The sequence below is a fragment of the Alternaria burnsii genome (genome assembly GCF_013036055.1).
Source record: "Alternaria burnsii strain CBS107.38 chromosome Unknown 693, whole genome shotgun sequence".
In the NCBI taxonomy this organism is placed as follows: domain Eukaryota; kingdom Fungi; phylum Ascomycota; class Dothideomycetes; order Pleosporales; family Pleosporaceae; genus Alternaria; species Alternaria burnsii.
In genome coordinates this window covers 47538-73052 of record NW_024066117.1, presented here as the reverse complement: position 1 = coordinate 73052, position 25515 = coordinate 47538, and the positions used below count along the sequence as shown (strand labels likewise).

At 52.9% G+C, this 25515-nt stretch overlaps 10 protein-coding genes across 10 annotated transcripts; 5 read left to right on the top strand and 5 right to left on the bottom strand.

Annotated features, from left to right (window-relative positions):
* Positions 1 to 520: 520 nt before the first annotated feature.
* GT037_007660 (spc12-domain-containing protein) lies at positions 521 to 932 on the top strand (the record flags this gene model as incomplete). The annotated part of the gene is made up of 3 exons (XM_038932707.1): positions 521 to 571; positions 625 to 684; positions 735 to 932. 3 exons carry the CDS (start codon positions 521 to 523, stop codon positions 930 to 932), a joined length of 309 nt encoding a protein of 102 aa, XP_038784208.1.
* Positions 933 to 1151: 219 nt separating this feature from the next.
* GT037_007659 (ring-box protein 1) lies at positions 1152 to 1604 on the bottom strand (the record flags this gene model as incomplete). The annotated part of the gene is made up of 3 exons (XM_038932706.1): positions 1152 to 1250; positions 1298 to 1447; positions 1503 to 1604. The coding sequence occupies 3 exons, from the start codon at positions 1602 to 1604 to the stop codon at positions 1152 to 1154; spliced, it is 351 nt and encodes a 116-aa protein (XP_038784207.1).
* Positions 1605 to 2194: 590 nt separating this feature from the next.
* Positions 2195 to 4007, top strand: GT037_007658 (uncharacterized protein; the record flags this gene model as incomplete). Its single annotated transcript, XM_038932705.1, has 2 exons — positions 2195 to 2308; positions 2364 to 4007. The coding sequence occupies 2 exons, from the start codon at positions 2195 to 2197 to the stop codon at positions 4005 to 4007; spliced, it is 1758 nt and encodes a 585-aa protein (XP_038784206.1).
* A 1076-nt stretch (positions 4008 to 5083) lies between these two features.
* GT037_007657 (uncharacterized protein) lies at positions 5084 to 6501 on the top strand (the record flags this gene model as incomplete). The annotated part of the gene is made up of 4 exons (XM_038932704.1): positions 5084 to 5105; positions 5202 to 5312; positions 5366 to 5680; positions 5717 to 6501. 4 exons carry the CDS (start codon positions 5084 to 5086, stop codon positions 6499 to 6501), a joined length of 1233 nt encoding a protein of 410 aa, XP_038784205.1.
* Positions 6502 to 7421: 920 nt separating this feature from the next.
* Positions 7422 to 9721, bottom strand: GT037_007656 (glycosyltransferase family 4 protein; the record flags this gene model as incomplete). Its single annotated transcript, XM_038932703.1, has 3 exons — positions 7422 to 8445; positions 8511 to 9499; positions 9557 to 9721. The coding sequence occupies 3 exons, from the start codon at positions 9719 to 9721 to the stop codon at positions 7422 to 7424; spliced, it is 2178 nt and encodes a 725-aa protein (XP_038784204.1).
* A 1751-nt stretch (positions 9722 to 11472) lies between these two features.
* On the top strand, positions 11473 to 13663 carry GT037_007655 (uncharacterized protein; the record flags this gene model as incomplete). Its single annotated transcript, XM_038932702.1, has 6 exons — positions 11473 to 11608; positions 11765 to 11846; positions 11915 to 12228; positions 12282 to 12853; positions 12905 to 13508; positions 13563 to 13663. 6 exons carry the CDS (start codon positions 11473 to 11475, stop codon positions 13661 to 13663), a joined length of 1809 nt encoding a protein of 602 aa, XP_038784203.1.
* A 546-nt stretch (positions 13664 to 14209) lies between these two features.
* Positions 14210 to 16575, bottom strand: GT037_007654 (sodium hydrogen exchanger; the record flags this gene model as incomplete). Its single annotated transcript, XM_038932701.1, has 5 exons — positions 14210 to 15291; positions 15341 to 15997; positions 16236 to 16385; positions 16443 to 16472; positions 16533 to 16575. 5 exons carry the CDS (start codon positions 16573 to 16575, stop codon positions 14210 to 14212), a joined length of 1962 nt encoding a protein of 653 aa, XP_038784202.1.
* A 969-nt stretch (positions 16576 to 17544) lies between these two features.
* On the top strand, positions 17545 to 19707 carry GT037_007653 (sucrose transport protein; the record flags this gene model as incomplete). The annotated part of the gene is made up of 2 exons (XM_038932700.1): positions 17545 to 17934; positions 18112 to 19707. 2 exons carry the CDS (start codon positions 17545 to 17547, stop codon positions 19705 to 19707), a joined length of 1986 nt encoding a protein of 661 aa, XP_038784201.1.
* A 736-nt stretch (positions 19708 to 20443) lies between these two features.
* On the bottom strand, positions 20444 to 21788 carry GT037_007652 (glycoside hydrolase family 6 protein; the record flags this gene model as incomplete). Its single annotated transcript, XM_038932699.1, has 4 exons — positions 20444 to 20961; positions 21019 to 21246; positions 21296 to 21468; positions 21520 to 21788. The coding sequence occupies 4 exons, from the start codon at positions 21786 to 21788 to the stop codon at positions 20444 to 20446; spliced, it is 1188 nt and encodes a 395-aa protein (XP_038784200.1).
* A 2876-nt stretch (positions 21789 to 24664) lies between these two features.
* GT037_007651 (uncharacterized protein) lies at positions 24665 to 25141 on the bottom strand (the record flags this gene model as incomplete). Its single annotated transcript, XM_038932698.1, has 1 exon — positions 24665 to 25141. A coding segment is annotated over one exon (477 nt), but the record flags the coding sequence as incomplete, so codon positions are not given.
* Between the last annotated feature and the right edge of the window lie 374 nt (positions 25142 to 25515).

The window sequence follows — 25515 nt, the reverse complement described above, 5'->3', positions numbered from 1 at the left end:
TGGGAGGTGCAGTGGGTGGGAGTCCAGGCGGACGGTGGGAATGGTGTCTGAGGGACGGTGCGGGACTCAAATACGGGCGGTTGAGCAATGGGTCAAGGAAAAAGCTTGTGCAGACGGAGCCTACTGGCCCAAGCTGATTGGGCAGAAGCGCTCCCAGACGTGCATGTGACGCGTCCAGAACTCAGCCGTTGTGGGGAGTTCGCGAGTGAAACTGCTGCCGTCGATTCCGCGGCCTAATTATTCTTGCTTCTTGCCATTCGTGCTGGGAACCAGGTACCACATCGTCGCTGCGTCAGTCTTGGGCGTGAATCCATGAGGCGTTCTTAGTAAGGTTTAGTGCGGCTACGGACCCCTGCGTTCCAAGGTTGCCTGTGTGGCTCGTGAACATGCCACCTCTCCAAGAGAGTTAGGCCGGACTCTGCGTAACAGACAGTCCCCAGTAGTAGCCGGTACCTGCACTGCACTTGCTCTGGGTCGCAACACCACGGACACATATCCCAAACCAGCATATCCAACCAGCATGACAGACCAGTTATTAGAGCAAGCGCGCGATGCGTTCGAGGGCCAGATTGTACGCGGCAGCAACGCTACTGCGTTACCATACACATTGGCTAACACGAACAGGACTTCGAGGGCCAGAGGCTTGCAGAGATGCTGAGTACCGTCCTGCTCGGAGCGGCTGGTGTATGGCGTCCCTCTATCTAAGATGCGGTTCAAGAGGCTAACTGGTGTAGATCATTGCATTCATCGTTGGCTTCCTGCAGCAGGACATTCGACTAGCACTCTACATTGGCCTCGCCGGCTCCGCCCTCACATTCCTCGTTGTCGTACCCCCGTGGCCGTTCTACAACAAGAACCCCGAAGACTGGCTCCCACCGTACAACTCAACGCCACAGTACAACATCGACGTGGACGGGCAGAAAATCGGATAGCTGGCTGGTCGCATGTAGCAAGAGAAGGAGGAAATGCATGCTCAGAACACACTTCATGATCGTAATGGAATCTGATTCGATGATGATGACCGCCTATGCTGCTACTTGGTGCTCTCATAGCCCTTTTGTGAAGGCCCTACTAACGCCGGACGACCGAAGGAAACCAAGACCCATGTTTGTTTCTGTTGAAACCCATCTCCTTACAGCTTTCGCCAGCGCTCATCGACCATACTTCTGGAACTCCCAGTCTCGGTTGTCTAGCGGGCACACTTGGCGGGTCTTGAGCCATCGTGAAATGCAGTGGAAGTGGAAGGCGTGCTGTCATGTGTTAGTGTGAACCACAGAAGCCTTGTCGCGGAACGTACGTTGCAGATGCCCCAGGCGACTGTGCATTCCTCGCTGGTGGCGGAGGCTTGGTTGGCCTGGCATTCGATGCAGAGGTCCATGATGTGGTTACGGCAGATGGCGCAGTTGTCGACGACGATATCCCAAGCCCAGAGAGCGACTGCGTTCCACTGAGTAATGTTAGCTTTGACCATCCTGTGTTGTCGTCTGTCATGTAATGCCTACCTTCTTGACCTCAAACCGTTTCTTGTCGCCCTCTCCAGCAGCACTGGCCTTGCCCGTCTTGGTCTTCGCCGGGGGCGCATCTGCCATGTCCACGTCCGCCATTGGTGTCTGGTGTATTGGTGTAGCGGGGGTTGCGGGGACTTGGTTGAAGTTGAAGCTCGCGAGGTGGAGCGAGAGCGGTCGTGGGCGGTGAGCAGGTTGTGGCGTTTGAACAAGCACTTCTCACAGCTTCCAGAACAATGTCGAGTGGCGAAGTGCTGTTAAGGTGGCGCCAGTGTGTTTACAAGGTGAAGGCGCAGTGTGCAGGCGTCAGGCTCCAGCTGCGAGCTCCAAATTGCCAAGACCGGCCCCGTCGACCAACTCTGGGACGACGTAACGGATGAACGAGAATGCCGATTATTTCGCTAAACGTCCAAAATCTTTCCAGACGAACAAACGTCGAAACCCCAACAGTTGTCACGATCCCGAAACCGACGTCCAACAAACTTCCGCTTCCATCATACCCAAGGTGCCAACCACTCAGCCCTACGCCGCCGCAATCGTCAGTGCGCCTTGCCGAGATCAGCCTTGTTTGATCACAGCCACCTCCGCGCCGTTCACCGTCGATGCGACCGATTCTGCTCACGACACCCTCACTCTTCGCCCTAATTCACCCGACGGCGCGTGCCTATCCATACCCCGCGAATCTGGATATGACCACTTCAACATCTAACCCTTACCCAATCCTACCTTATCAGACACAGACAAAGACACAGACCGCGTCATCGCCCACCTTCCAACCCACTTGCATATCACGAACCAAGAGCGTCCGCCTGCGCCCCTCCAGATAACTTGCACTCACCCCATAGCAATACACTACAGCCTGCGCCTCACATGTCGACGGCACAGACTACTGCCTCTCCACGCGCTCCCCGGGGCAAGCCGCAGAGCCCAGCTCACGCACCGCACACCAACCAGGGCCGACAGTCGCAACGGAAACCGCGAGGCAACCGCGCACACAATGGCTATAACCAGAATCACCACAATGGAGCAGGAGCCTCCCCGAGCAAGATGCCCGCTGAACTTGCCCACGCGGAAGGCGCGGCTTACTCGGGTGAGGACGCGCAGCTACCCTCAGGCCCGCGCAACATGAGAAAGTCCAACCAGTCTCACCCGTCCATCGACCATGTCTTCTCTCCTCCAGAATCAGAGCCCGTTCCTATCAACCCGTCTGCTACTCCGGCCAAGGTCCAGGCTGCCTACGCTGGACCTACTTTTCATGCCTCTCCTGCGCCTTCTGCTCTGCCTATACCCAAGTTTCTTTCTCGTTCTGTGCCGGCCAAGACGCGTGCTGGTCCTCCAACACCTCCGCCCGAAGATATTTCTGATTCTGCTTCTCCAAGTCCTTCTGCTTCTCCTTCTCGTGCCCCGGTGGCCGTTCCCCCTCGTGATGAACAGTCCCCGTTGGATCTGCTTTTCAAGGCCGATGCAGCGGAGAGAGCCAAAGGCAACCATGGACGCCCATTATCGTACGGAGCTTTCAACTCAGTGGATGCAGCCAAACCGCAGCACTTGAAGCATGATTCTTACCATTCCATGAACGGCGTTTTCCCCATAGAGCTTGATGGTGAAAGCAAGCACGCGCACATGTCTCCTCCCCCCGTGGCATCACCAGCCTCCCACCGCTCCGTTACAGATCCCAACCAGGTCCCACAATTAAAGGACATGCAACAACAGGGCAATGGCAATGACGTTATGCAAGACCTATTCAATCGACTTTCAATGTCGCAGAAAAAACCTTCTGCAACACCGCCTCGTCCAGATCCTCAAGGACCGCAAGGCTTTTCAAGCCAAACACCGTCACCTTTCCATGGAGGCCAGCATCCTGCCCAAAATGCATCAGGGCCCACCACACCGCAGACACAGCCAACCAACCAAGACTCTGACTTTTTCTATGGCAACCGAAACCTCTCCCCACTATTCAAAGCAGCAAAGGGCGATTTAGCAAAGAAACGCAACTCTGGTCTTCGCACTGAGATCTCGGCTGAGTCTCCTATGGTTGGACAAGGCGATTTCCAGGGTTTTCCTTCTGTTCCTCCAGCTCAAATGATGGATCCCAACGCTTTCTCTCGAATCCAACTAGGAAACGGCAATGGAGGCCACCCGAATGCGCCTCGTTCATCAGCACCTTTTGTGCAACACTATCAGCAGAGCCCTAATAACCGCAGGAGGACCCCGGGTCGACAGCCACACCAACCTCGCCCAGATTTCAATCAGACGAGAGGCAACATGCCTGGACCTGGCAAAACTGCCGCCAACGGCCCTCCAGCGTCTGCCGCGAAGCCTCTTACAAGCATGATGTCCTTTGTCCCTTCCTCGGTCGCAGCCAAACAACGCAAGACATCAGCACCTGCCGCTACCGCTTCACCAATGAAAACCTCTACCCCTTCCGATACGTTGTCCTTGGAGCAGGATCTTAAACGTCTGCTTAATCTCAATCCGGCTGGCGAGTCCAGCGTCAGGTAGCCTGTCGTCTTCACGAAATTTCTCATATTCGGACATATATTTCGTCCGTTACCTTCATTTGTTCATATGGGATTTCTATTTGTTTCATGTTCATGGCGCATGATTGTACTGTCATTTCATTTGGAGTTCACGGCGTTACGAGCGACTTGTTGTCGCCTGTTTCCATGGTTGTAGTGAGCATTGACGGGTACGTCGTCTCAGGTTCTTTTGCCCAGCGCAAGCGTTTCTTTCGTCACTGTTCATGAATGAGTGCATGGACATGGGATTCCAAGATTTGGACACTAGGCGTTCTCTGGCATCACGTTTCATGTTACGGTGCCTAGGCACTTTTTGAGGTTGTCTCGACGGGCTGTGAGGAGTCAGCTTCCTCCGACAATGTTCTGCTGTCCACAATCTGGATCCAGGCACGACTCAACTCGAGTACTATGACTACACAACCACAAACCATAAGTAAAAATCAAGAAAAAAAAATATAAGGGCATGATGCTCGGCTCTGGTGCTTCTCTTGGGAGGCACAGGGTTTTCATGTCCAAACATGGTTTTTGTTCTGCACATTTTCATGACGGTGAGATGTTGATACATGACATGCCCTTCTCTTTAGTTCATAGTATCTCGTTTTCATCGTGCAAGCTCCGTAGCCAGAACGACAGATGACATGGGCAAGAGTAGGACACAATAAAGCCGATCAGTCGATGGGCGAGGTCAACGTTGTCGGTCCGAAGCCTGTCAGTTGCATTTCAATCTTCTCTGAATTCTCGTGTTCTTATTTCCTCTTCAGCTGGCTTACTGTAGTAGGAGCTTGACTGGGCTCTCACTTTCACTATTCGACGTCACTGGTACCACAGACCCGTCCTAGCTTGGAGCTGAGCGCGATGTGCCTCACCGTGAAATCTTCCAAACGGTATATGCTCACTCTACTATCGTCATCGCGCCCTTTTCCATCCACAATTCCTCGCATCACCACCCACTCGTTTCGGTGCTGAACACGCGCAACTGAGCGATATTTGTATTACTTAGCTAATCCGACGTACTGATTCAACCCCCACTTCTTATAACTGTCATCGCAACCGATCAGGATGAAGAGTCTTCGGAGCAAAGGTGAGCTGTCGTGACACTTTCTGCACGGTATCTGACCGATTGCGTCTCCCGCTCTCGCATACCGACTGCAAACGATCAGTGCTAATGGGCATACAGCCTCGCACTTCTTTCGAGATAGCCCAAGTCGTGATGAGAAGACCGCCATTACCGATAGCTCAGATGCCGACTTCGACGCTGGGATCCAAGATGCTGGTATGAAGAACAAGTGTGGGTATTCGTTTGCATGTAGGCGCGGGCATGTAACTAATTCAAACTCGTAGCATCGCGGTTCTTCCGGCGCAGAAACGACAAGCCGGATACGCCAATGCCCATTCTGTCTTCCAAATCTTCATCGTCGACACTGTTTGCACTGGTCTCCGACCGTGTAACCCCGACAGAACTTGGCGATAGCTTTGAGAACTTGCCCGAATTTGAAGATGACGACGAGGAAAACACAAATGCACCTCTACCAGTTTCGCGCAACTCTTCGGCTATGTCAGAGCACAAACATACCAATGGTGGTCTTAACTTGCATCGACCTAAGTCTCGCCCCAGCTTCGCATTGCTGAAGGCCAAAGGCATGTTACTCACTATTTGTACACATGTCGGCTCAACATTGACTTAGATCCTAGGCTCGCGCCTATTCGGAGGCAGTAAGGACAGCGGCTCTACGCAGTCAACACCGCCCCCGCCAATTCCACAGGTTCCGAAAGGCGTGTCACTTTCCAAGTCACGTCGTCCTATTCTTACACCTTCAGCCGCAGCTCGTGGGTCGCGCATATCTCTTACCAAGGCTCAAGGCCACACTATCTCCATCTCGCGCCCTCGACTTATGGCACAGCTCTGCAGTTCTCCTATCCTAGAGAACCCTATCACGGTACCTTTCGAGATGCGCCCCGGCCCGCCACCTGTTCGTCCTCCTCGGCCAGATAGTCTCGATGAAGAGACGCTAGCTTTTATGCGCGAAAGTGGTACTCGTATATTTCTTTTGTCCAGCAACCGTGGTAGCGCAAGCATGGCGACGACTTCCACACCTCGTAGTCAATCCAGTTCCATCGAGGCGCGCCTTGGATTCCCTTCTGGCTGCGGTACTACTCCACGCAGCTGTTCCATTGAATCACCCCTTGCAGCGCGCTTCATGCTAGATTCTAATCAGCGTCTGACCGTTCGCGACAGCAGTGATGGTGTGGGATACAGTCGCTTCAGCGAGTATGTTAGATTTCAACACGACAGTGTACGTGCGGCGGATGGTGTTGATGCAGACTATCGGGAGATCGGACCTATTGAGAGGTATGATGCCAGCAAGGAAGGCGACTGGATGCTTGAGAAGCGGGTTCCCCAAGGACGCGATGGGAAGGGAGGCGGCATGTTGTTTCGCGACAAGTGGGGTGGCTTCCACTTTGTCGCTGATATCTGAGGTCGATCTGGCCGAGTTGTTAGTGGCTGCCAGGGTGCATTGAAGGAAAGTGGTGAGGATATGAACATGTCGTTGTTTTCATATGAGAAACACACAAGACTGCTCCGGGTCATATGAAGAGATTGTTCGCCCTTCGCATAAACGTGGAAGATATCCGGGTAGTGAAAATTGATGAGTAAATGATGGACGTCTTTAGCAGGAATAGCTTTGCCTTGTGTTTCCCACTCCTGCGCCGCAGCAAGTCGTTGGACAGAAATTACTGGTTTATATATGTCCTCCCCCCATCAAATCACTAGCCTGTCAACGATTCTTCAGGATTAGGCTTGCAGCATATGAATCTCCCAGTCGTATTCATTTATCTCGAATATCCTCGCTCTCTGCCTTCGTGTTATCTCTACAACCATTGCACTTTCTCGATTTCCCGATTGATCTGCACTGCACGGTTTGTGAGATGACCGAGACAACCACGAGAATGAGAGAGTTTGATGTCGCCGAACGAAGCGGTACACTGTCAATAGATTCGTCAGTCACCACTTCGAAACCCAGGATCTGAGCAATTCTGAGTGGAACGAATATACAAAGAAACTGTGGAATTCCTATCATACTGCGCGTAAGACTTGGCATTGGAGGAGGGCAACATGAGAGGTCATGGCAAAACATGGTTTCAAAGACTATGTATGATAGAGACATGAGAATGGAGCACAAAAGACTGGACTAGAACAGCATAAAACGGACGTATGAACCAGAACGAGACTCCGAAAATCTTCCAGAAGCTAGTACCAAACGCGAGTAAAGTCAGCACATTGATGTTTCTGCAAGATAGAATAGTAGTATGTGTGTTGTCATCAAACGAGGGAAACTACCTTCGTCCCCCTCATGATCATGCAGTGGTATCTAACAGAGCTCAAAGGCATTCATTTTCAATTACCAGTCAAGTTCACATCGCGAATCAGAATATCCTCGTCCTTTCGATATGGGATACCTGCCTTCTGCCTCGCCATATCGTTGATCCACTGGCCATTAGGAGCGACATGCTCACCTTTGGAGAGCTCATCCGCCAGATAAAGCCATGCCAGCGCGTTACCCACAGTACTGACTTCATCGCTAACGTGGTTACTCGCGTACTCTGACATGGTTGAGTGGAGTTCCGAATCGGTGAACAGATCGTACAAGTGCTTCGCAACAGCGTCGTGATCACCAGGCTTAACTAGGAAGCCAGATTTTCCATCTTGAACTTGCAGAGGGATACCACCAGCGAGAGTTGCGATTATGGGAGTACCTTTGTGGAGCGCTTCGCTGACCTTGACTTCGAAGCCTTCACGAGTGGAGAGCTGAAGGGCGACGTGGGCACAGGACATGAGTGCGTTAAGCATTTGATCTGATGGGCCGATGCGCATGATGATGACATCATCCTTGAACTCATTGTAGTCTCCGTTGAGAGCAGTCTCGGTTTCCTTGAAGATTCTGGTAGCATCGGGATCATCAACTGCACCATGTCCAGCTATCACGAGCTGCGGAATATCTGCAAGAGGCGTGTCTTTCATGTAATTCTTGCGTAACCTGGCGTATGACGCGAGAACATCTGGTATGCCCTTCGCCGGATCGAAGCGAGCGATCTGAACAATGTACTTGCGGTCCGGATGAGCCAGTTGACGCATGCCGGCCGCAAAGCACTGAACCTTGAGCTCATGAAGGTAGTACTGCTCATCCCAGGGGTGCATGTGCTTATTCAGGCCGTCTAGCCAATCTGTAGTCGCAGGCAGGTAACCAACTTTTTCAGGTGTAACTGTCTTGGGTACAAAAGCTCGAACAGGGTGGCTAACAAAGACGTCACAGTCTTTGACATGGTTCCAAATCCAATTCCACACCTCGGATGTAGGGGTACCTTCCTGATCAGCCAGGTCAGCTCGAACCTGGATATGACTGCGGAAGATGACCGGACGGCTAGAAAACTGAGTCAGCACACAGAAGAAATGACAAAGGTTTGGCCGCAAATTAGGTATACTGACCTGGAATCTTTCTCCTTGGCAATCTTGACAAGACTCGGCATTTGAGGATCATCAACAATAATCACATCGGCGCCGCCCTTCTCACGAGCCGCAAGAGGGCCACCAAATTCAACCCAGTGACACTTCTCAGCCTCCTCAACTACCCAAGCATCGAGCTCGGCGATCTTGTCGTCGGTAAGACGCTCACCGGCCGTTGCGACACCTTGGAGGATGTTGTGATTGTCCTTGGTAATCCTGAAGATATCCGTCTTTCCGTATGGAACGTACCATCTGCAGTCTATGCCAAGAAGACTCAGATATCTCATCAAAGCATGTCTCATAAGAGCAACACCTCCACCCTGTGCTGTGCTGTTGAAAAATGCGATCTTGATCCTTCTATGCTTTAGCGAGTTGGCGTAGTGCATAGTTGCAGCCCCTGTAGTATCTGCCCTAACAGTAGAGTCGTAACTTTCGCGCTCGGCTATGTGCACTCGACTGTCAAGATCAACCAAGACCTGGCGGCGATGGCCCATCTGAACAGGTAATTCGCCCTTTACGTTGAATTGCTTTACTGTCTTCCTGGCCATATGCTCGGCTTCCTGATCAGGAGGGATTGATATCTCGTCTTTGTCCTTCGCATCGGCAGGGAAGATGAATGGGATGATGTCTAGTTCGGTCCATAGGCGTACAGCAAGATGCGGGCTTAGGCTCGCGAGATGGGTCGTCAGAGTAGCACCCATAGGCTTGGACAGATTATTCTCCCGATAATTGCTAAGGAATTCGATGAAGGCTTTGGCTAGAGCTTCAGAAACGTCCCCAACAGACATTGGTGTAGAGACTCCTGATCCAACGCGGGATGATTCGTTCGATGAGTTGCCGTCACCTACAGTCCTAGGCGGCTCTAGGGATTGGCTTTCGCAGTTGATGGTGTAGGTTCCATCATGCAAAGCGATGCAATAACGCAAGTCTCCATCGTCCGATTGAGCGACAGCAAGGCCTGCATAGAGAGGCTGCCAAATCCACATGTTAGCAGAAAATCTTGAGGATGTAAATTTAGTGGTACTGACCTCGACAGCAGCCGCAAGAGTTCCCTTTTGTTCCTTGAGTTTGTGGAGTGCATCAGATGATTTGAATGAGGTGATGCTGAGCTGACGTCGCTCGTAAGTCGACGAGTGACGTCGGTGCATATGTGTGGGCCGCTGCTCGGTAGTATCGTCACGTTGGAGCGACATGGTGAACACTAGTGTTGGAGTTGGTTCTGTAAGAAAATGAAGTCGAAAGTCTGATGTAGCGATTAGTCGATTGATAACAAGTAGCAAATAATAGCAATCTTCGATGACAGCGAAGAATGTTCTGTACTGGAACAAAACCACAGGCGAGTGTAGCGCTTTTATGGTGAGTCTGGGCAGTAGCCTGTGACTGCCACGGACACTGAAGCGGCCACGGCGATTGCGAGCATGCTAAGTGCAGCATGAATATCACACCAGGAAGCAGTGGCGATTGCTGGTAGCCAGTAGACCACAGGCCGGCACGGGCCGTGGGATCACGCATTGAAGAGGATACGCAACGTCGGCTGTTGGAAAACGGTGAATGGAAAGATGTAGATCACAGGGTGCATTCACCGTGGCGACCAGCAGGCAAAAAGATAGACACGGGGGGATGGGGTGACGCGACGATAGCCCTTACTGCGGGCCGAGATCTGGTGAGGTGAGCATTCCGAGATGGCTTCCAAGCCTACGCGACAACGCTAGGCACTTTCACGTGTGACTACGAATAGGAAAGAGCGACGATTACACGCTTGTCAGCTCGTCACGGCACAACGGCGAAGACGACCATGTTGCGGGATTCGTTGGTCTCGATGCAGTGGAAGAGTGCGTCCTTTGACATGAACGAGTTTTCCGTGGCTGTCTTGGGCGAATCAGCCGGCAGCACGGGGCGCTCGAGGGGCCGCGTGCCATCGGTTTGCCTAGGTAGGATTCAGCCGCCAAACGCGTCGTGTAACCATCGTGATTACACGTGAACTAGCACCGCAGATGGAGTGGAAACGGGAGACAGCGTTGTTCGATGTGAAGGGTGGTGCTACGGATATAAGGTCTCATGCAAGGTAGAAAGCATGGACTAGCTCCGGGCTCCAACAATTTGCATAATCTGGGCCGCCATGACACATTGAACTATATATGCACAGTCGATCTTCCAAAGACGCTTGGGATTGCAGCAAATGGGCAACTGGCTAGAAGATATCGTGGGGGTGGCAAGTTGCTGTGGAACAACGTCGTTTAAGTCGACATACAACTGGGGTGCTGATGTAAGGCAAGAAAGCCCATTGTGCCAAAACAGGACAAACACGTGTGATATGCAACTTGGCCAAATGCCCTCTAGCGTGGCGGGAACGGCAGCGTTAGTGCCAGCAAGGGTCCGTCATGATGGGGTGGAGCGGAGCGCCCGACACGAATGGGAGAGGAGATGCAGGCGAGGCCTTGGGATGAGAGGAGCCGGATGCGGGGAGGGAGAGTACCGCGGGCGCATGTCCCAATAGCGCCAGTGGTGCGAGATGTTGTCGTGGCTGAAGAGCAGCTCGGCGCAAACTCCAGATGCTGATGTTTCCCGCCTGCCGGATTTGAAACGCTGCTTCCTCCGTGCAAGCCAAGCAAAAGCACCAACCACAGACCCACCCATCTTGCGCTCAAACCTCAGCGATCTCACAGCCACCACACCAACTGCACTCGTCTGCATCCCTATCTGGCTTCATTCACCATCCATCCATCCGATACCCGTCGCGCCCACCAAAGGGCCGGCCCCGTCAACGTGTACCAGTTTAGATAGCTTGTCTTAGCTGTGCGACAACAGCCTTGCGACCACCAGGCATCTACACGACCCCGTCGCATACCGCGCCCTGCTGTTCGCGTCTGAATAGCGCACGACGCGAAGCACATCGACAGCTCATCCTCGCACCATCCTCCACGCGCGCGCGTCAACTTCCAGCATGAACCACTACCCTCCCCGTGTCATGGGAGGCCCCCAAGGCAACGAGCCAGCCCAACGCCTCAATCAGCTGCTCGACAACATCAAGACCGAGTTTGAAACCGAGTCGCAGCGTAGCATCGATGCCGAAGGCCAAAGTGAGTCTCCTCCATGCTATTCAGCCGCGCATTGAGGCAGCCGTATTTCGACGCGGAACCATCTCCGGAGCAAACTTTCTGCGCATGTCCTTGACTGTATCTCATTGCGAAAAGCTCGATATCTTCCCATGAACAGCTGCTGACTGCTTCTCCCAGTTTCCCGCCACATTCAGGAGATTGAGTTGATCCGCGGCAAGGTCTACTCGCTCGAACAATCACACAACCAGATGAAAGCAAAGTGAGCCCATCTTTACTCACCGCTCAGGAACACTGCTGCAGTACCTTGGATGCTGACTTGCACTGTAGATACGAGGAGCGCATCGCCCAGCTCGAGCGCGAACTTGAAGCTCGCGGCGGCCCCAGCCAGAGCTCGCAGCACCACGGCCCCTCGCAGCCTCAGCCACCTCAGATTGGCCATGGACCTAGTAACTTGTTCGGCGGCATAATGGCAGGCAGTGCTGCCCAAGGTGGCCCGGGACTGGCACCTCCCCCACAGGAGCCGCCCCAGGGCCATGGCATGCCGCCGCAATTGGGAGGTCCCCAAGGCCCGCCCGGACTCAACCCTGCTCCTGGCCCACCACAGCACTTTGGCGGCTACCAGCAGGGTCCATCTGTAAATGGTGAGTTTCAACAAGTCCCTACCATCAACTTGGTCTTGGCTAATACGTCGCAGGTTATGGTCAGCCTCCACAGCCCACTGCCTCCCCTGGTGCTAAGCGTCCAGGTCCTGCTCGCGGTCCTCCCAACGGCCCTCCCAACCCCGCGACTCCTCAGCAGAACAATCCTGCTCCGTATCCCGGATCGCCTCAAGTCCCGCGACCAACTCCTCCCCCCAACCATCATCAGCAGCCGAATGCTTTGATGGCGCCCAACCACATTCCTCTCAGCCAGAGCAACGTCTTGGCTGACCTAGATATCGAGCAGTTGCCAGAGAACCTGAAGAAGGAGGGCAGCGATTGGTTTGCTGTCTTCAACCCTCGCTCCAGGCGCGTGCTTGATGTCGACTTGATCCATAACTTGCCACATCAGAGCGTGGTTTGCTGTGTACGCTTCAGTTTGGATGGTAGGTGGGTTGCGACTGGTTGTAACCGCTCGGCCCAGATTTTCGATGTCGAGACTGGTAACCCTGTCGCGCATCTTCAGGACGGAAGCCTTCCCGAGGATGGTGATTTGTACATCAGGAGTGTTTGCTTCAGCCCCAACGGGCAATACCTCGCAACCGGTGCTGAGGACAAGGTCATCAGGGTAAGTCATCTCGACACGTAATAAATTCGAAAATAGCTAACGCCTAGCTAGGTTTGGGACATCGCTAGCCGCACCATTAAGCACCAATTCACTGGACACGAGCAGGACATCTACTCGCTGGACTTTGCCAGGAACGGCAAAATCATTGCATCTGGTAGTGGTGATAGGAGTGTCCGTCTTTGGGATCTTGAGTCCAACATGCAAGTCTCCAACTTCTCCATTGAGGACGGTGTCACCACTGTGGCGATCTCTCCAGACAACCTCTACGTTGCAGCCGGATCGCTCGACAAGAGCGTCCGCGTGTGGGACATTCAGACTGGACAGCTTGTTGTGCGCCTCGAAGGCGAGCACGGCCACAAGGACAGTGTCTACAGTGTGGCTTTCGCTCCTTCCGGAAACCGTCTTGTCAGTGGCAGTCTGGACAAGACAATCAAGATGTGGGAGTTGTCAACCAACAACCGCTTTGTCCCAGGCGGGCACCAGCCGAGCGGCAAGTGCATCCGCACTTTTGAGGGTCACAAGGACTTTGTGCTCAGTGTTGCGCTTACCCCACATGGTGACTGGGTGCTGAGTGGTTCCAAAGACCGTGGTGTCCAGTTCTGGGACCCTCACACTGGTGTCGCGCAACTCATGTTGCAAGGACACAAGAACTCAGGTACGTTTGAGATAGCTTCAAGGCTTGCACAAGTCGCTAACAAAGTTCCTCCAGTCATCTCTGTAGCCCCTAGCCCCACAGGAGGCGTTTTCGCTACCGGCAGTGGTGACATGCGTGCGCGTATCTGGAGATTCGACAGATATCCCGGACCTTAGGCCAGTCATGGTTCTGAAGTCAGTCACGATACGTCGGGGTCATGGGAGGATTCTGAGGACGAGCAACTTCTGTGCAAGATAGAGTCCATTGATAGCCCATAGAGAGACGACTGGGCGGTTGGGGAAAACAGGCAAAGGAGCACGAGGACAATTGCGTTGTTTTCTTATTCTTTCGTGTTGGTTTGATGAAATCAGGCCTCTATTAGGTATTACTTTGATTCCCAATTTCCTTTACTATAGTGAATGCCGTTGGTGTCATGATTCGATACTGCTGCTTGAGTGTAGAATGTTGTACTATGTGATTCCAATTTCAGCTTTGCATCTCTGGAGTGCCCGCCCTGTCAGATTGAAATACGCATCGGATTGAACTTGCAGTCTACATGTAATGGAATGTATGAGTCTGAGAGATGAAATAGCGGTGACCGCTTTTCATCATGACTCATGCCATACTACGCTATGCACCAGGCGAACAAAGTCGCTAGCCAGTATTTCCAAAGACGAGTCAAACGCCATGAATGCTTCTTTCCCATCCGTCTACTAGTACAATCAAACATTACTCGGACCTGGGCCTTTGCCTTGGTCGAGCAGCAGATGCGGCTTGAGGAAGCCGTCGTCAATCTGCTTGAAAGCGTTGGCGGGATCGTGACTGATCTCGTTGAACAGCTGCTTCACTGCGCCTGTGGCAGTTGCGACCCTACTCGAGCCCTCTGCAGCACCGACCGGCCTTATGCCTGACGTCGGGTACGGAGATGGGTCGCTCAGTAATGGTGACGGACCGCGGTTGGGCGAGCGTCGTGCGCTAGGAGGAAGGTCAAGATCGATGTCATCCTCGTCAGCCGAACCACTATCAGCGGGGCTGAGTAGGTTTTGGTCTGCGCCGTCTTTGGCACGTGGATGGCTCGAATTACGTCGCATAGCGCCGTTAGGTCGTGTTGGTGGGCTGCTCCGACTAGCTGATCCACTTGAGTAGGTAGCGTCTGGCCCGTTGACATTATTGAGTGAAAAACCATTTTGGTTCAGGCGTGGAGTGTTTCCATAAGCTTGGCCCTGTTTGCGTGTGTAAGTGCCGCCATTAACGACCTCGATATCGAACTCGTCATCACTGTCAATCTCTTCAACTACACCAGTGCGGATGCCCAGGATTTCTAGCATACGCGCAGTGGTGCCTCCAAAGATGATGACAGTCAAGACGACTACAACGAGAACTGTGGCTCGCAGAGTATCGCCGTTGTTACCTGTGAGCCCTGCGGCAAGTGCAACACCTACAGCACCACGTAGACCTGCCCAATAGATCATAACCTGGTGGGAATAAGGAATCTCCTCTACGAGCTCGTCACCACGACGGCGCTGGCGATATCTTGTGACGGAGTTGATAAGCCTTGAAAGTGGAAATACTGCACACCAACGAGCGGCGCAAATGCCAAAGACGGTGATGAGAATAAAAAGTGGCTTGTAGTCGAGCTTGTCGTCAGTGAACAGAGACAAGCCCAGATAAATGAAGATGAAGTTCTCCGAGATCTGCGAGGTAACCTGAAAGACGAACTTGGTGGTTAATTGTGTTCGTCTTGACATATTGTGGTAGGCATAATGCTTCAAGCAGATTCCACAAAACAGAAGAGAAACGATGCCTGTAGGATGGTTAGCTGATGGCCGTACTGACTGCAGGGTAGTACCGACCAGACATGTGGATGGCGTTGGACAGAAAGTAAGTCAAGTACGCGGTAAGGATGATGAGACAACTCTCAGTCTTGGGGAATCGCCTAACATAGGTGAACTTGAGCATCAGAGATACGCCAATGCCGACCATGACACCAATAAACAGACTTCCAAAGAAGACGCCCATAAAGATACCTATGGCTTCAAAGAGGCTACCGATGCCGAGGTGTTCGGCACCGTCTTTGTATTTCTGGGCTGTCTCGAAGACGACGATGGCGATGGCATCGTTGAGAATAGACTCGCCGAAGATCAGCGTATATAGCTTTGGTTCTACCTTGTAAGTGTCGAAGATGGCGAGAATGGTTACGGGGTCGGTGGCCGAAAGCGTGGCGCCAACGGACATGGCCTCAACAAAGTTGATTTTGAAGCCATCGAGAGGTATTCTAGTCCACAGGAACAGAATAACGCCGAGGACTACGGCGGAGATGAAGGAGCCAGCGAAGGCAAAGGTGAGGATAGTTCCAATGTGTCGGAAAAAATTGCCTTGATGCAGTTCGTAGCCAGCTGAGAGGATAATGGGAGGCAGCAGTAAGTTGAAAAACATCTGATAGTCGAAACTGACGACATCTCGCACGGAACTGACTGCTGTCAGGCGCAGCAGCAGGCCAACGACCATTCCTGAAGGGCGTTAGCGAGGATCATAGCGCGATCACATTACGAGATGGACTAGGCGACATGGCAGGGTGGATATGTGCAGATTACCCCACAATTAGTCGGGTGATGGGCTTCAGGCTGCAAGTGATCGGATTTTGTGGCCTTGCCCATGCGCACTACGCCGAACTTGTCTCAACGGATGCCAAGCTTGCGCATAGGCCCAAGCAGGCGTCGAGGGTGGTGTGGGCACAAAATAACGTACCGGCAAAAATGGAGAGGACCGTCTCATGGACCGCCTGGATCTTGCGCGTGTGTAGGATATAGCTGGTGAAGAGGGCTATTATAAGGAGGATGATCAGAATGGACAGGGCCCATGATGTGAATATCTCCTTCTGGCCCGCCTCTGGCTCGTCTGTTGGGGCGCATTAGAGATGGGATCGCCGAGTGTGTGGTGGAGCGGGGAACTGACCGTCCGGGTCTGCGTCGGATGCATCGCGCTCTGCGGCCAACAGTCAGTACGTGGACGGGGGGCATTTCTGGAAGCTTCGAGGGCGCATACTGAGTAGCTGGCCGACTGCCCACCACCCCATTACTGACGCCATGGTGGACTCAAGGCCGGGCTGTCATCAACAGCGGGATCGAGTGCGATGTCGCTGGACGTGTGGGCGGGTGGCTGTTTGGTGGTGGTGGAGGAGGAGGAGGAGGAGGAGGATAGGATGCTGGGATGCCACCTGGGCTGCCTGGATGGGACGGACGGAGCAACCTGAGGCAACGTTGCGCGACGAGTCGTCGGTCGGGGTGCTCCGGTCACGGCGGCGGCGGACTGGCAGCGTGGGACGCAGCGGCGGCAGGGCGGTGCGGTGCGATGCGATGCGATGCGAGGCTGGCGACGTGCCAACGTGAAGGGTATTCACTTGTCGGGGCTCCTGACAGACGCGTCGCTGCCTTTGCACCCCGTCGAGCTGTCTCCATGTCTCGGCATGGCGTTCCAGCGAGCGCCAATCAGCTTGCGGCCTAGCGCCATGGACAAGGGTCCCGAACCGCTGATGCGACGACGTCATGGCACGCACACTGGCTAAGACGCCTGCATGACATCTACCTAGAATCACCTGCAAGACCTGCTAGACCCTTCACCAAGCCTCTCCGAGGACGGCTGGCAGACGCATGACCTACACCGCCTCTTGCTCAATCGTGACTCCCCGGCCGTTGTTATACCTGCCGTCGCCTTGCCCCCTCCCTCCTGCCTTTGAAGTAGTAGCACCCGCCCCGATTGTGAACTCTGGTCGAGATTCGAGATCGATCGCCGCCCCAAGCACCAGCCGTTCGACTAGCGGCTCTTCCACGGCCAAAGAGCATGGATTAAGTCCCGCCGCGCCACTTGACTTTTGTTGGTAGCCCTGCCTCTCACCACATCTCTCCACCTCTGCATCTCACAGTTACCCACCGTTACTCCTGCCAATCACAGTCTCACCGGCCCTTACAGCGAGCCCGTAAGCCACCAGGGCTGGACCACGTCGCACCCCCAGCCCACAGCAAGCACCACGCCCGTCGCGACTGCCACCTGTGCCAGCATGTCGTCTTCACGGCCCGACGGCGGGGACTCGCCCTCGTCGTCACCTCTTTCCTCTCCCCCCTCTAAACTCGACACTTCAACTCGCCCGCGACCACGACCCAAGCTCGTTTCCTTTGGCCGCGACTCGCTCATGGGCGGACGGCCAGACACTGAGGGCCACACCCACGTAGAATTCATCCACGAGAACTCGCCCACCATTATCCCCCAGAGAATGTCTTCCGAAGTCGATCCGCTCCTTAAGGAGGCCTTGTCGCCTGACGACGACGACGACGACTGGCTGGGCGAACAACAGGTCGAGGAGACCAAGAGCAGTTGGTTCCTGTTCTTGCTCACCTTTGGTGGCCTGGGCCTGCAAATAGGATGGTCCGTAGAGACTTCCAATGGATCCGTAAGTGCTTTTTCTCGAAGCGAATCTTCTCGAGGACGACATGGACCCTGCATGTAGATCCGGCCCATGAGGACCCTTGGGCGTACTGTCACTGAGGTTGTGTGAGCCATGCATGCATGATCCGTCGGACCACCGCAGCTTGTTTTCATGTGCGAAATATGCTAACCGTGTATACAGCCGTACCTACTCTCACTCGGTTTGAGCAAGTCGATGCTTGCCCTCGTGTGGATTGCCGGCCCGCTCTCCGGTGTGCTCGTGCAACCCTATGTCGGTCTCAAGAGTGACAACTGCCGTCTGCGCTGGGGAAAGCGGAGGCCTTTCATCATCGGCGGTGCCGCTGCAACCATCGTGTCCCTCATGGTCCTCGCTTGGGCAAGGGAAATCATCGGTGGTTTTCTGGGCCTCTTCGGTGCTGACCCAGAGTCAAATGGTGTCAAGACATGCATAATGCTGTTCGCCGTCTTGTTCGTATACGTGCTGGATTTCGCTATCAACGTCATCCAAGCCGGTGTACGAGCATACATTGTCGATGTAGCACCCACTCATCAACAAGAGTCTGCCAATGCATGGCTCATGCGCTCCGCTGGTATTGGCAATATTTTGGGCTACCTGGCGGGTTATATCAACCTACCAGACTACCTTCCATGGCTCGGTGGCACACAGTTCAAGGTCCTGTGCGCTATCGCCTCCTTTGTTATGATCCTCACGGTCGGCATCAGTTGCTCAACCTGCTCGGAACGCGATCCTCAATTCGACACTGCACCAGCGGAGCAGAAGGACGGTGTCATCGCTTTCTTCAAGGGTCTCGCGCGCTCAGTCAAGAAACTGCCTCCCCAGATCAAGAAGGTCTGTGCCGTTCAATTCTTCGCTTGGATTGGATGGTTCCCGTTCCTCTTCTACATTACCACCTACGTTGGCGAGATTTATGCCGATCCCTACTTTGAGGAGAACCCCCATCTACCGGATGCTAAAATTGATGAGATTCTGGAGAATGGTACGAGAATTGGCACCAGAGCCCTGCTGATTTTTGCCATCACCACATTCTTCGCCTCCGTCTTCCTGCCATTCGTCATTCCTCCAACGTTCCAAGCCCCAGAACCCGACCGCCCGATAACACCGGCAACGCCTATGACACCGACGACACCACACTCTATGGGTGGCTCCGGCTACTTTGCCCTGGGGCCCGCCCCCAAGAGGGACTCGAACACAACCATGGACAAGATATCTAGGTCAATGGAGATGTTGCAGGTTAAGTCGCTTACCCTTCGTCGATCTTGGTTCATATCGCATATCCTCTTCACTGTACTTATGGCCCTTACCTTCTTCGTTCGTAGCACGTGGGGAGCGACTGTCCTTGTCGGTGCTATTGGCATTCCTTGGTGTGTCACCAACTGGGCGCCGTTTGCCATCATTTCTTCCGAGATCTCCAAGAGAGATGCCATCCGCCGTGGTATCATCAAGCCTCGTGACCGCGAATCACAGCTCATCGCCGAGGGCGAGGATGACGGTTCAGGCGCCGATTCTGCCGGTGTCGTTCTGGGAATTCACAACGTCGCCATCGCAGCACCGCAGGTCATCGCCACACTTGTGAGCGCCATTATGTTCAAGCTTCTACAAAAGCCCAGAGGGACAGCAGGCGATACAAGTGTGGCATGGGTGCTGCGATTTGGTGGTGTCTGTGCCCTAGTTGCTGCATGGTTGACATTGCAGGTCAACGAAGAAAAGGAGGAAGAGGAGGAGGAAGAACCTTTCAGGAGGAGGCGGATGTCTTAGGACGACTCCGACGATCAGTCTGTTTCATGCCTAAGACGGGATCTGGAGCTGTCGCTCAGCCGACAGAGCTCGTCAACCGAAGGAACATTGAGTTCACAGGACGGTGACATTGATGTTAGAATCGAGATGAATTAACATGAACGGACAGCACACGCTACACTACACGAAGAGCCTCGCGGCTTGACTCTAGCGTTATACAGGACCGGCTTGGATTGTGATGCATCTTGAGGCGAAACCAAGGCGTTTTCTTTTGGGATCTGAGCGAGCGAGCGAGCATAGCTTTGTTTCGTCAGCGCGCACGCGGAGTTTTGGGACGTACATATGGGTTGGCAAAGGGAAAAATCAACTTGGCGCACTCCTTTAGGTAAACCTCATCTTACTAGGCAAACACTGGCACATTGAGAGGGCGGTGGAATGATATCACGTTAACTCTGACACCACGCTACCAAAACCGGACTATAGCAGAGTGTTAGACCGGCTTGTTTTTGCTTCACAGACTGACATTCAAAGACAAAAAGGACGGTGCTGATCAAACAGGGGTTCGATTTAGTTTTTTGGGACTATGCTAATATATAGACAGTTGAAGTGAAGTTCTCAAATGATAATTTTGCTTTGCGAGTTTCCCTTCCACTGAATGATCGATCTATATACAACATGACTTACCCTCGGTAGACATCATCTCTTTCCTCCTTTATGCCATGGATTCTGTCAATGAGACCTTAGAAAAGCCACGATTCTACAAAGCTGGTTTAGCGTTCTTGACGAGCATCTCGAAGTATGCCTGGTTCCATTGACCCGCCTCGGGACTCGGCTTGAAGCTGTCTGATTTGCCGCAGAAAGAATCGTACCTAGTCGCTGAGCTGTCACTAGTACCGTCACTTTCGCCACCAGGCTTGACCCACACGAACGAATCGACAAGGCTGGATCCCGTGTTGCTTGTGGGACGAACACCAAATCCAGCACCGTTAACGTTGCACCAATTGCCCCACTCCTCGCGCAGACCAGTGACACCGTTGCGGCCTGTGTCGACGATGGCTTGACCTGGCATGCCTGCGGACTTGAGCTCAGGGGAGAAGAGCTCGATGTACTTCTTCTCGTTCTGTGCTTTGTTCCATTGGGCGTCGGTGGCCTTGGAGAACTCTCCTGGGGAAAGATCCCAGGCGTTCCAGCCGGCGACGTTGGTGGCGACACCGCGGACGGACTTGGGGCTACCGGCGTTCTTGTAGACGGTGGCGAGTTCCTTGGCTCCGGGCTCTGTTGAACATTGTTAGTAAAGAGTTGGCCGTTCGGAGGTGATGGGAGCATGCTTACTCAGGTTGTCATTCCAGCCGAGCCAGCCTCCGTGACCAGCATCGATGTACATGGCGACGTTTGGCAAGTTGAGTTGCTTCAGGGCATATGCGACGCCCTCACGGTAGCCAGAGGCAGAGTCCTTGCAGGTCTGGAGGTTGGAGTTGGTGACCAGGTTGGGCAGGGAATCGGGCTCGACGACGAGAGCGATGGCAGTGTTGGGGTACTTCTTGAAGATGGCAACGATGGCTAACATTTCGTCAGTATGGACCACGTTCGGTCGAACAGAAAGACTTACGGTCAATGTATTCCGTCTTGTAGATGTCGATCTCGCCTACGGCAAGTTCACCGTTGGAGGCCTTGGCTGCGCAATCACGACCGGGCAGATCGTAGATGACGAGCGCAGCAATCTCGCCGCAAGGAACGTCTTTGATGCCGTCCTCAACTATGGAGATCTTGTCACGGGTGTCACTAAACATTCGTTAGTTTGAAATTATGCAAAGAAAGAGCTGACAAACTCACATCCACAGGAACGTTCCAACGTCAGCGACCTTCAGAGCAGCAGATGCCAAGGCAGTATCGGTCATCTGAGCAGCCGCAGATACAACCTCGGAGGAGTAGAACTTGTTGGCGTAGATCGAACGGGATGCAAAAGGGTTTCCGGACAGGGTGACGGGAGTGGCACATGCTGCGGCCTGGCGAGCAGTGATAGGGCCTTTCTCAGTAGGAGAAGGAAGCGCAAAAGCGCCGGTGATGACCGAAGCCACAGCGAAAGAAAAGAGACCCTTCATGTTGACGTCTTGAAGTAATTGCTTGGGTACCTGGATGTGTCGATGCTGGAAGTCTTGGGGATATCGAGAGCTTCTTATATCGCCCTCGGGTGGTATGCTGCTAGTAGCGTGCCAACTCAGCACTCGAATACCTGTTCATCAGGAAGTAGGCCCGTGGAACGCGGAGGTTAGTCTTTGGCTTAGGTCCGTGCGATCGGCGCTTGAGATATGAGGCTTAGATGAAGGATTATCAGCGGCAGCATGGTACTATAGTAAACTTCCAGTCAAGTGATATTAGTCAAGTGGGAGGCGAGAGAGAACATCTTTGAGCGGCTTCGATCTATGTATTAAAGACTTTCATGAAGCTGGCTTTGCGCTGAAAAGGCATTGTCGTCTCGCAATACGCCATCACTGAGGTTGTATCGTGTGCGACTCTTTCGGTACTCATTCCGGGATCTTCAACGACAACATTCTTTACGCGTTGCCTGTAATGGCCTTTGTTACGTTTCCGGTTGCTTGGGTCAAATCCACAGGGTAAATAGATGAACGTTTACATGACACACCATAGGGTCGCGGGGGTGGCCAGTCATCGGGTCTCCTACCCCGCGGTCTTCGCGCTTGACTTCCGGTCCTGCTACGGGTGATCATAATTGGCGATTAGAGCTCGCGAACGTGTAATTTGTTTAGGAGTTGTGATCATATCCTGTGGCCGCTTTTCAGGTGTTGCAGTTTCCACAGGTGAGAACTCAGAGGGAGATAACATCGGACCGAACAATGCATCTGCGAGCTATTCGATCCATCGAGAGGTAAATTGACTGCATTGTGCGATTGATACGGGCGATGTTCCTCATTACTACAGCAGTGACTGACATGATTGGAGTCAAAAGGACGCGAATCAGCGCGTCCAATATAGTTGCATCAACTGTTGATTAGACATCAGAGGCCTATGGTGTAACACAAGCAGGTCCACGAAGGCGACCCGGAGAACCGTGGCGAAAGACCTTCTCGAATGACTAGAATGTACACATGACAGTCGAGATTGATGAGGGTCAAACTTGGAGGTTCCTTGATCTTGCATTTATCCTGATACACTTCGAATCAAATGCTGGGGCGAACGAGGGACCTGGTCATCAATATAGCCAAGTCTCGTTACTGATTCAATATGCCTGAACTAAAGTCGTGTGATACAGGATGAGCACCTATGGTAAGATTCTAGAAAGCGGGGACCGAGAGAGCTTCCGGACACGAGCGGCTGCCTAGTTAGAATAGATGGGAATACGGCAGGATGCCGCGACATGGAGAGCCGCACGAAGGCGCATTGTACCATTGTGTAAGAGGCTTTTCGTGTCGACAGCACCACGTATCCTCACCGATCTCTTGTCGCACTGGATGAATGCCAGCACACAATCGCATGAGAGGACTGCGCATGACGCCTAGCGCTACCCGCGGTGTGGAGAAGGACTCAAATTCGGTTAGCTGAGAAGTCTTGGGAAGGCACAGTATCACTGCAGTCTATGTTCGAACTCGACGGCACACTTCTCGGTACATTACTTCCACTACCATGGACGGGCGTGTGTGAGAGAAAGAACATTCGAAACATCGAAGGCATCGAAAGATTTGGAAATGTTGCAGGGCGGTGGCAGTAGCACTCGAAGGGTAAAATGTGAGTGGTTGAGGAAAGTGAGGTAGTTTATATTCGTGGATGCCGGAGTGGTCGGATAATTAGAGCTAAGATACGCTAAAAGCTTGCCTATTCCAATTTCGTCGTAGTGCCAATATGAAGCTCTGCGCCATTGCCTCGCAAGCCTCGCGCTTGAGGAGAATTTCTGAGCTTGTGTGGACGTCTGAAAACCTTGAGATGATGGAGAGTCTCTAATAAACATGTGCATCGTAAGTAGGCCAGAGGAGACTTCTACGGTGGCTTCCCTAACCGACCCTAACAGTCCTGCTGCAATCCAACAAAATCTTGAAATGACCTTTGAAGACCCCTGTGGCTCTGCGTCTGGGCATCAAGCATATATCCATATTCGTTCTATATTGATGTTACCAGAGTTTGTGATCGATCACGTGCTCTCAGAAGGACAGGTACCTACATGTCGGTAAACGGCACCGGTTACGGGCAGCACAACAGTATTAGTTATGTATATTATCTGCTCTTACCTAAAACCCGTCTATAGCTCTCTTTCGTCCGTCCTACTGTTACCTGTGTTGACAAAGACAAACCAATGTCATAGCACGGACTTTACAGCCAGAGGAATGTTGTCGTACGCTCTGGTTTTCTACTTCTGGTAGCAATAACCTCCCCCAAGTATCGCTCAATGCTGGTCAATCGTCTGATCAGTCAAGACGGATCACAATCATCCCTTGTGATCTGGAATATCAGACGAGAGCCATGAACCGGTTTTTTCAACACGATACACCCCGCAGGCCAGGGCACATCTTGCAAACCATCCTCCAGTATATCACATGCTGCTTCGGCAACAGCAGAGGAAAGAGGTCATCGAGCTTGTAGGCAGATTGATGCTTGGCGAGTTGCAGTGTGAAGGAGGATTGACAAAGTCCTTGAATGGTGCACAGTCCAAGAAAAAGTAGCAAAGGCTGGACGGTGAGCTGGAGTCTAGCCTAGTGAGGAACGAGCTGGGCAACCAGCTAAGATGCAACAAGCACCTAGAGCTGTGGAAGCAAGGGTTGTCGAAAACCTTCTCAGCGCCATGAGAAAGAAGCTGTGTCAACTGGAAAAAGGCGCTTCGGAAGTGCTCTTTTCGGTGGCCAGGCACTCTGAACACGTGCGTGGGTGTTTTATCCACTATCGCTGATGCCACGCGGTTCCCTAGTCATAATGAACGGAGTACTGTACTTCTCGACAAATAATGTTGTTCTCTGATTCTGGCATATTTCTATTCCTGCTGGGAATGGCTTTTTTTTTTTTTTTTTTTTGGAGACGAGGAGACTACAGCTGTGTTCTGAAGTGCTTCAGGCCTAAGCTTCATTCGCGTCACATGTTGTTCAAGACTGGATCCTTCCTGGGACGAGACTGTGTCGATAGAGATGTCGTGCGCATTTGAGCGAGGTAGCTTATTCCGTGATTCCAACGTGTTTCTCGATGTAGCACTTCGGGCTGACAACTTGTATCCTTGAGACGACCCGTGTACGCACATATGCTCACCATGACCGAACCCGGTGCTGAGAGATTCCGTGAATCGCTTGAGCGCAGTGATTGTAGCTGCAGCGAGGGAGAATGAGAGTTCTATAACCTGCCAGATGACCACCATCGCAGCTGCAAGCGGGATGTCGGACGAAGCAGCAAGTCTGAGTATCTTCCTCTGGCGAAGAGCAGAGAACACGAGGGTTCTGTAAAATAGATAGCGGATGTCTCGCTCGTTAAACAGGACTAGATGGCGGATTTGTTGTTCTAGCGATTATGCGAGGCTTATAGACGAATAAATTAGCATTCTACACGGCACTGGGCAACCTTCCAATTTCGCGTCGAGTTATTTTGGAACTAACCTTTTATAGATTAGCGCCTGGCCATCTGATTCCTTCTCCTGGGCAGATCTGCCTCCCAACCCAACTGCTGAACGGTAGTTCGAACAAAATTCCTTGATTCCAGGACCTCGCTACCCACTTCTCCTCAAGTCCTTGTCATCTCAGCTTTGCCAGGGCTTCTTTCTTTTCGAAATAAATCACGATGCGGGGTATTTAGATGGGGGCAGCCAGTTGACTTGTACTGGTACAAACATTGTCAAGT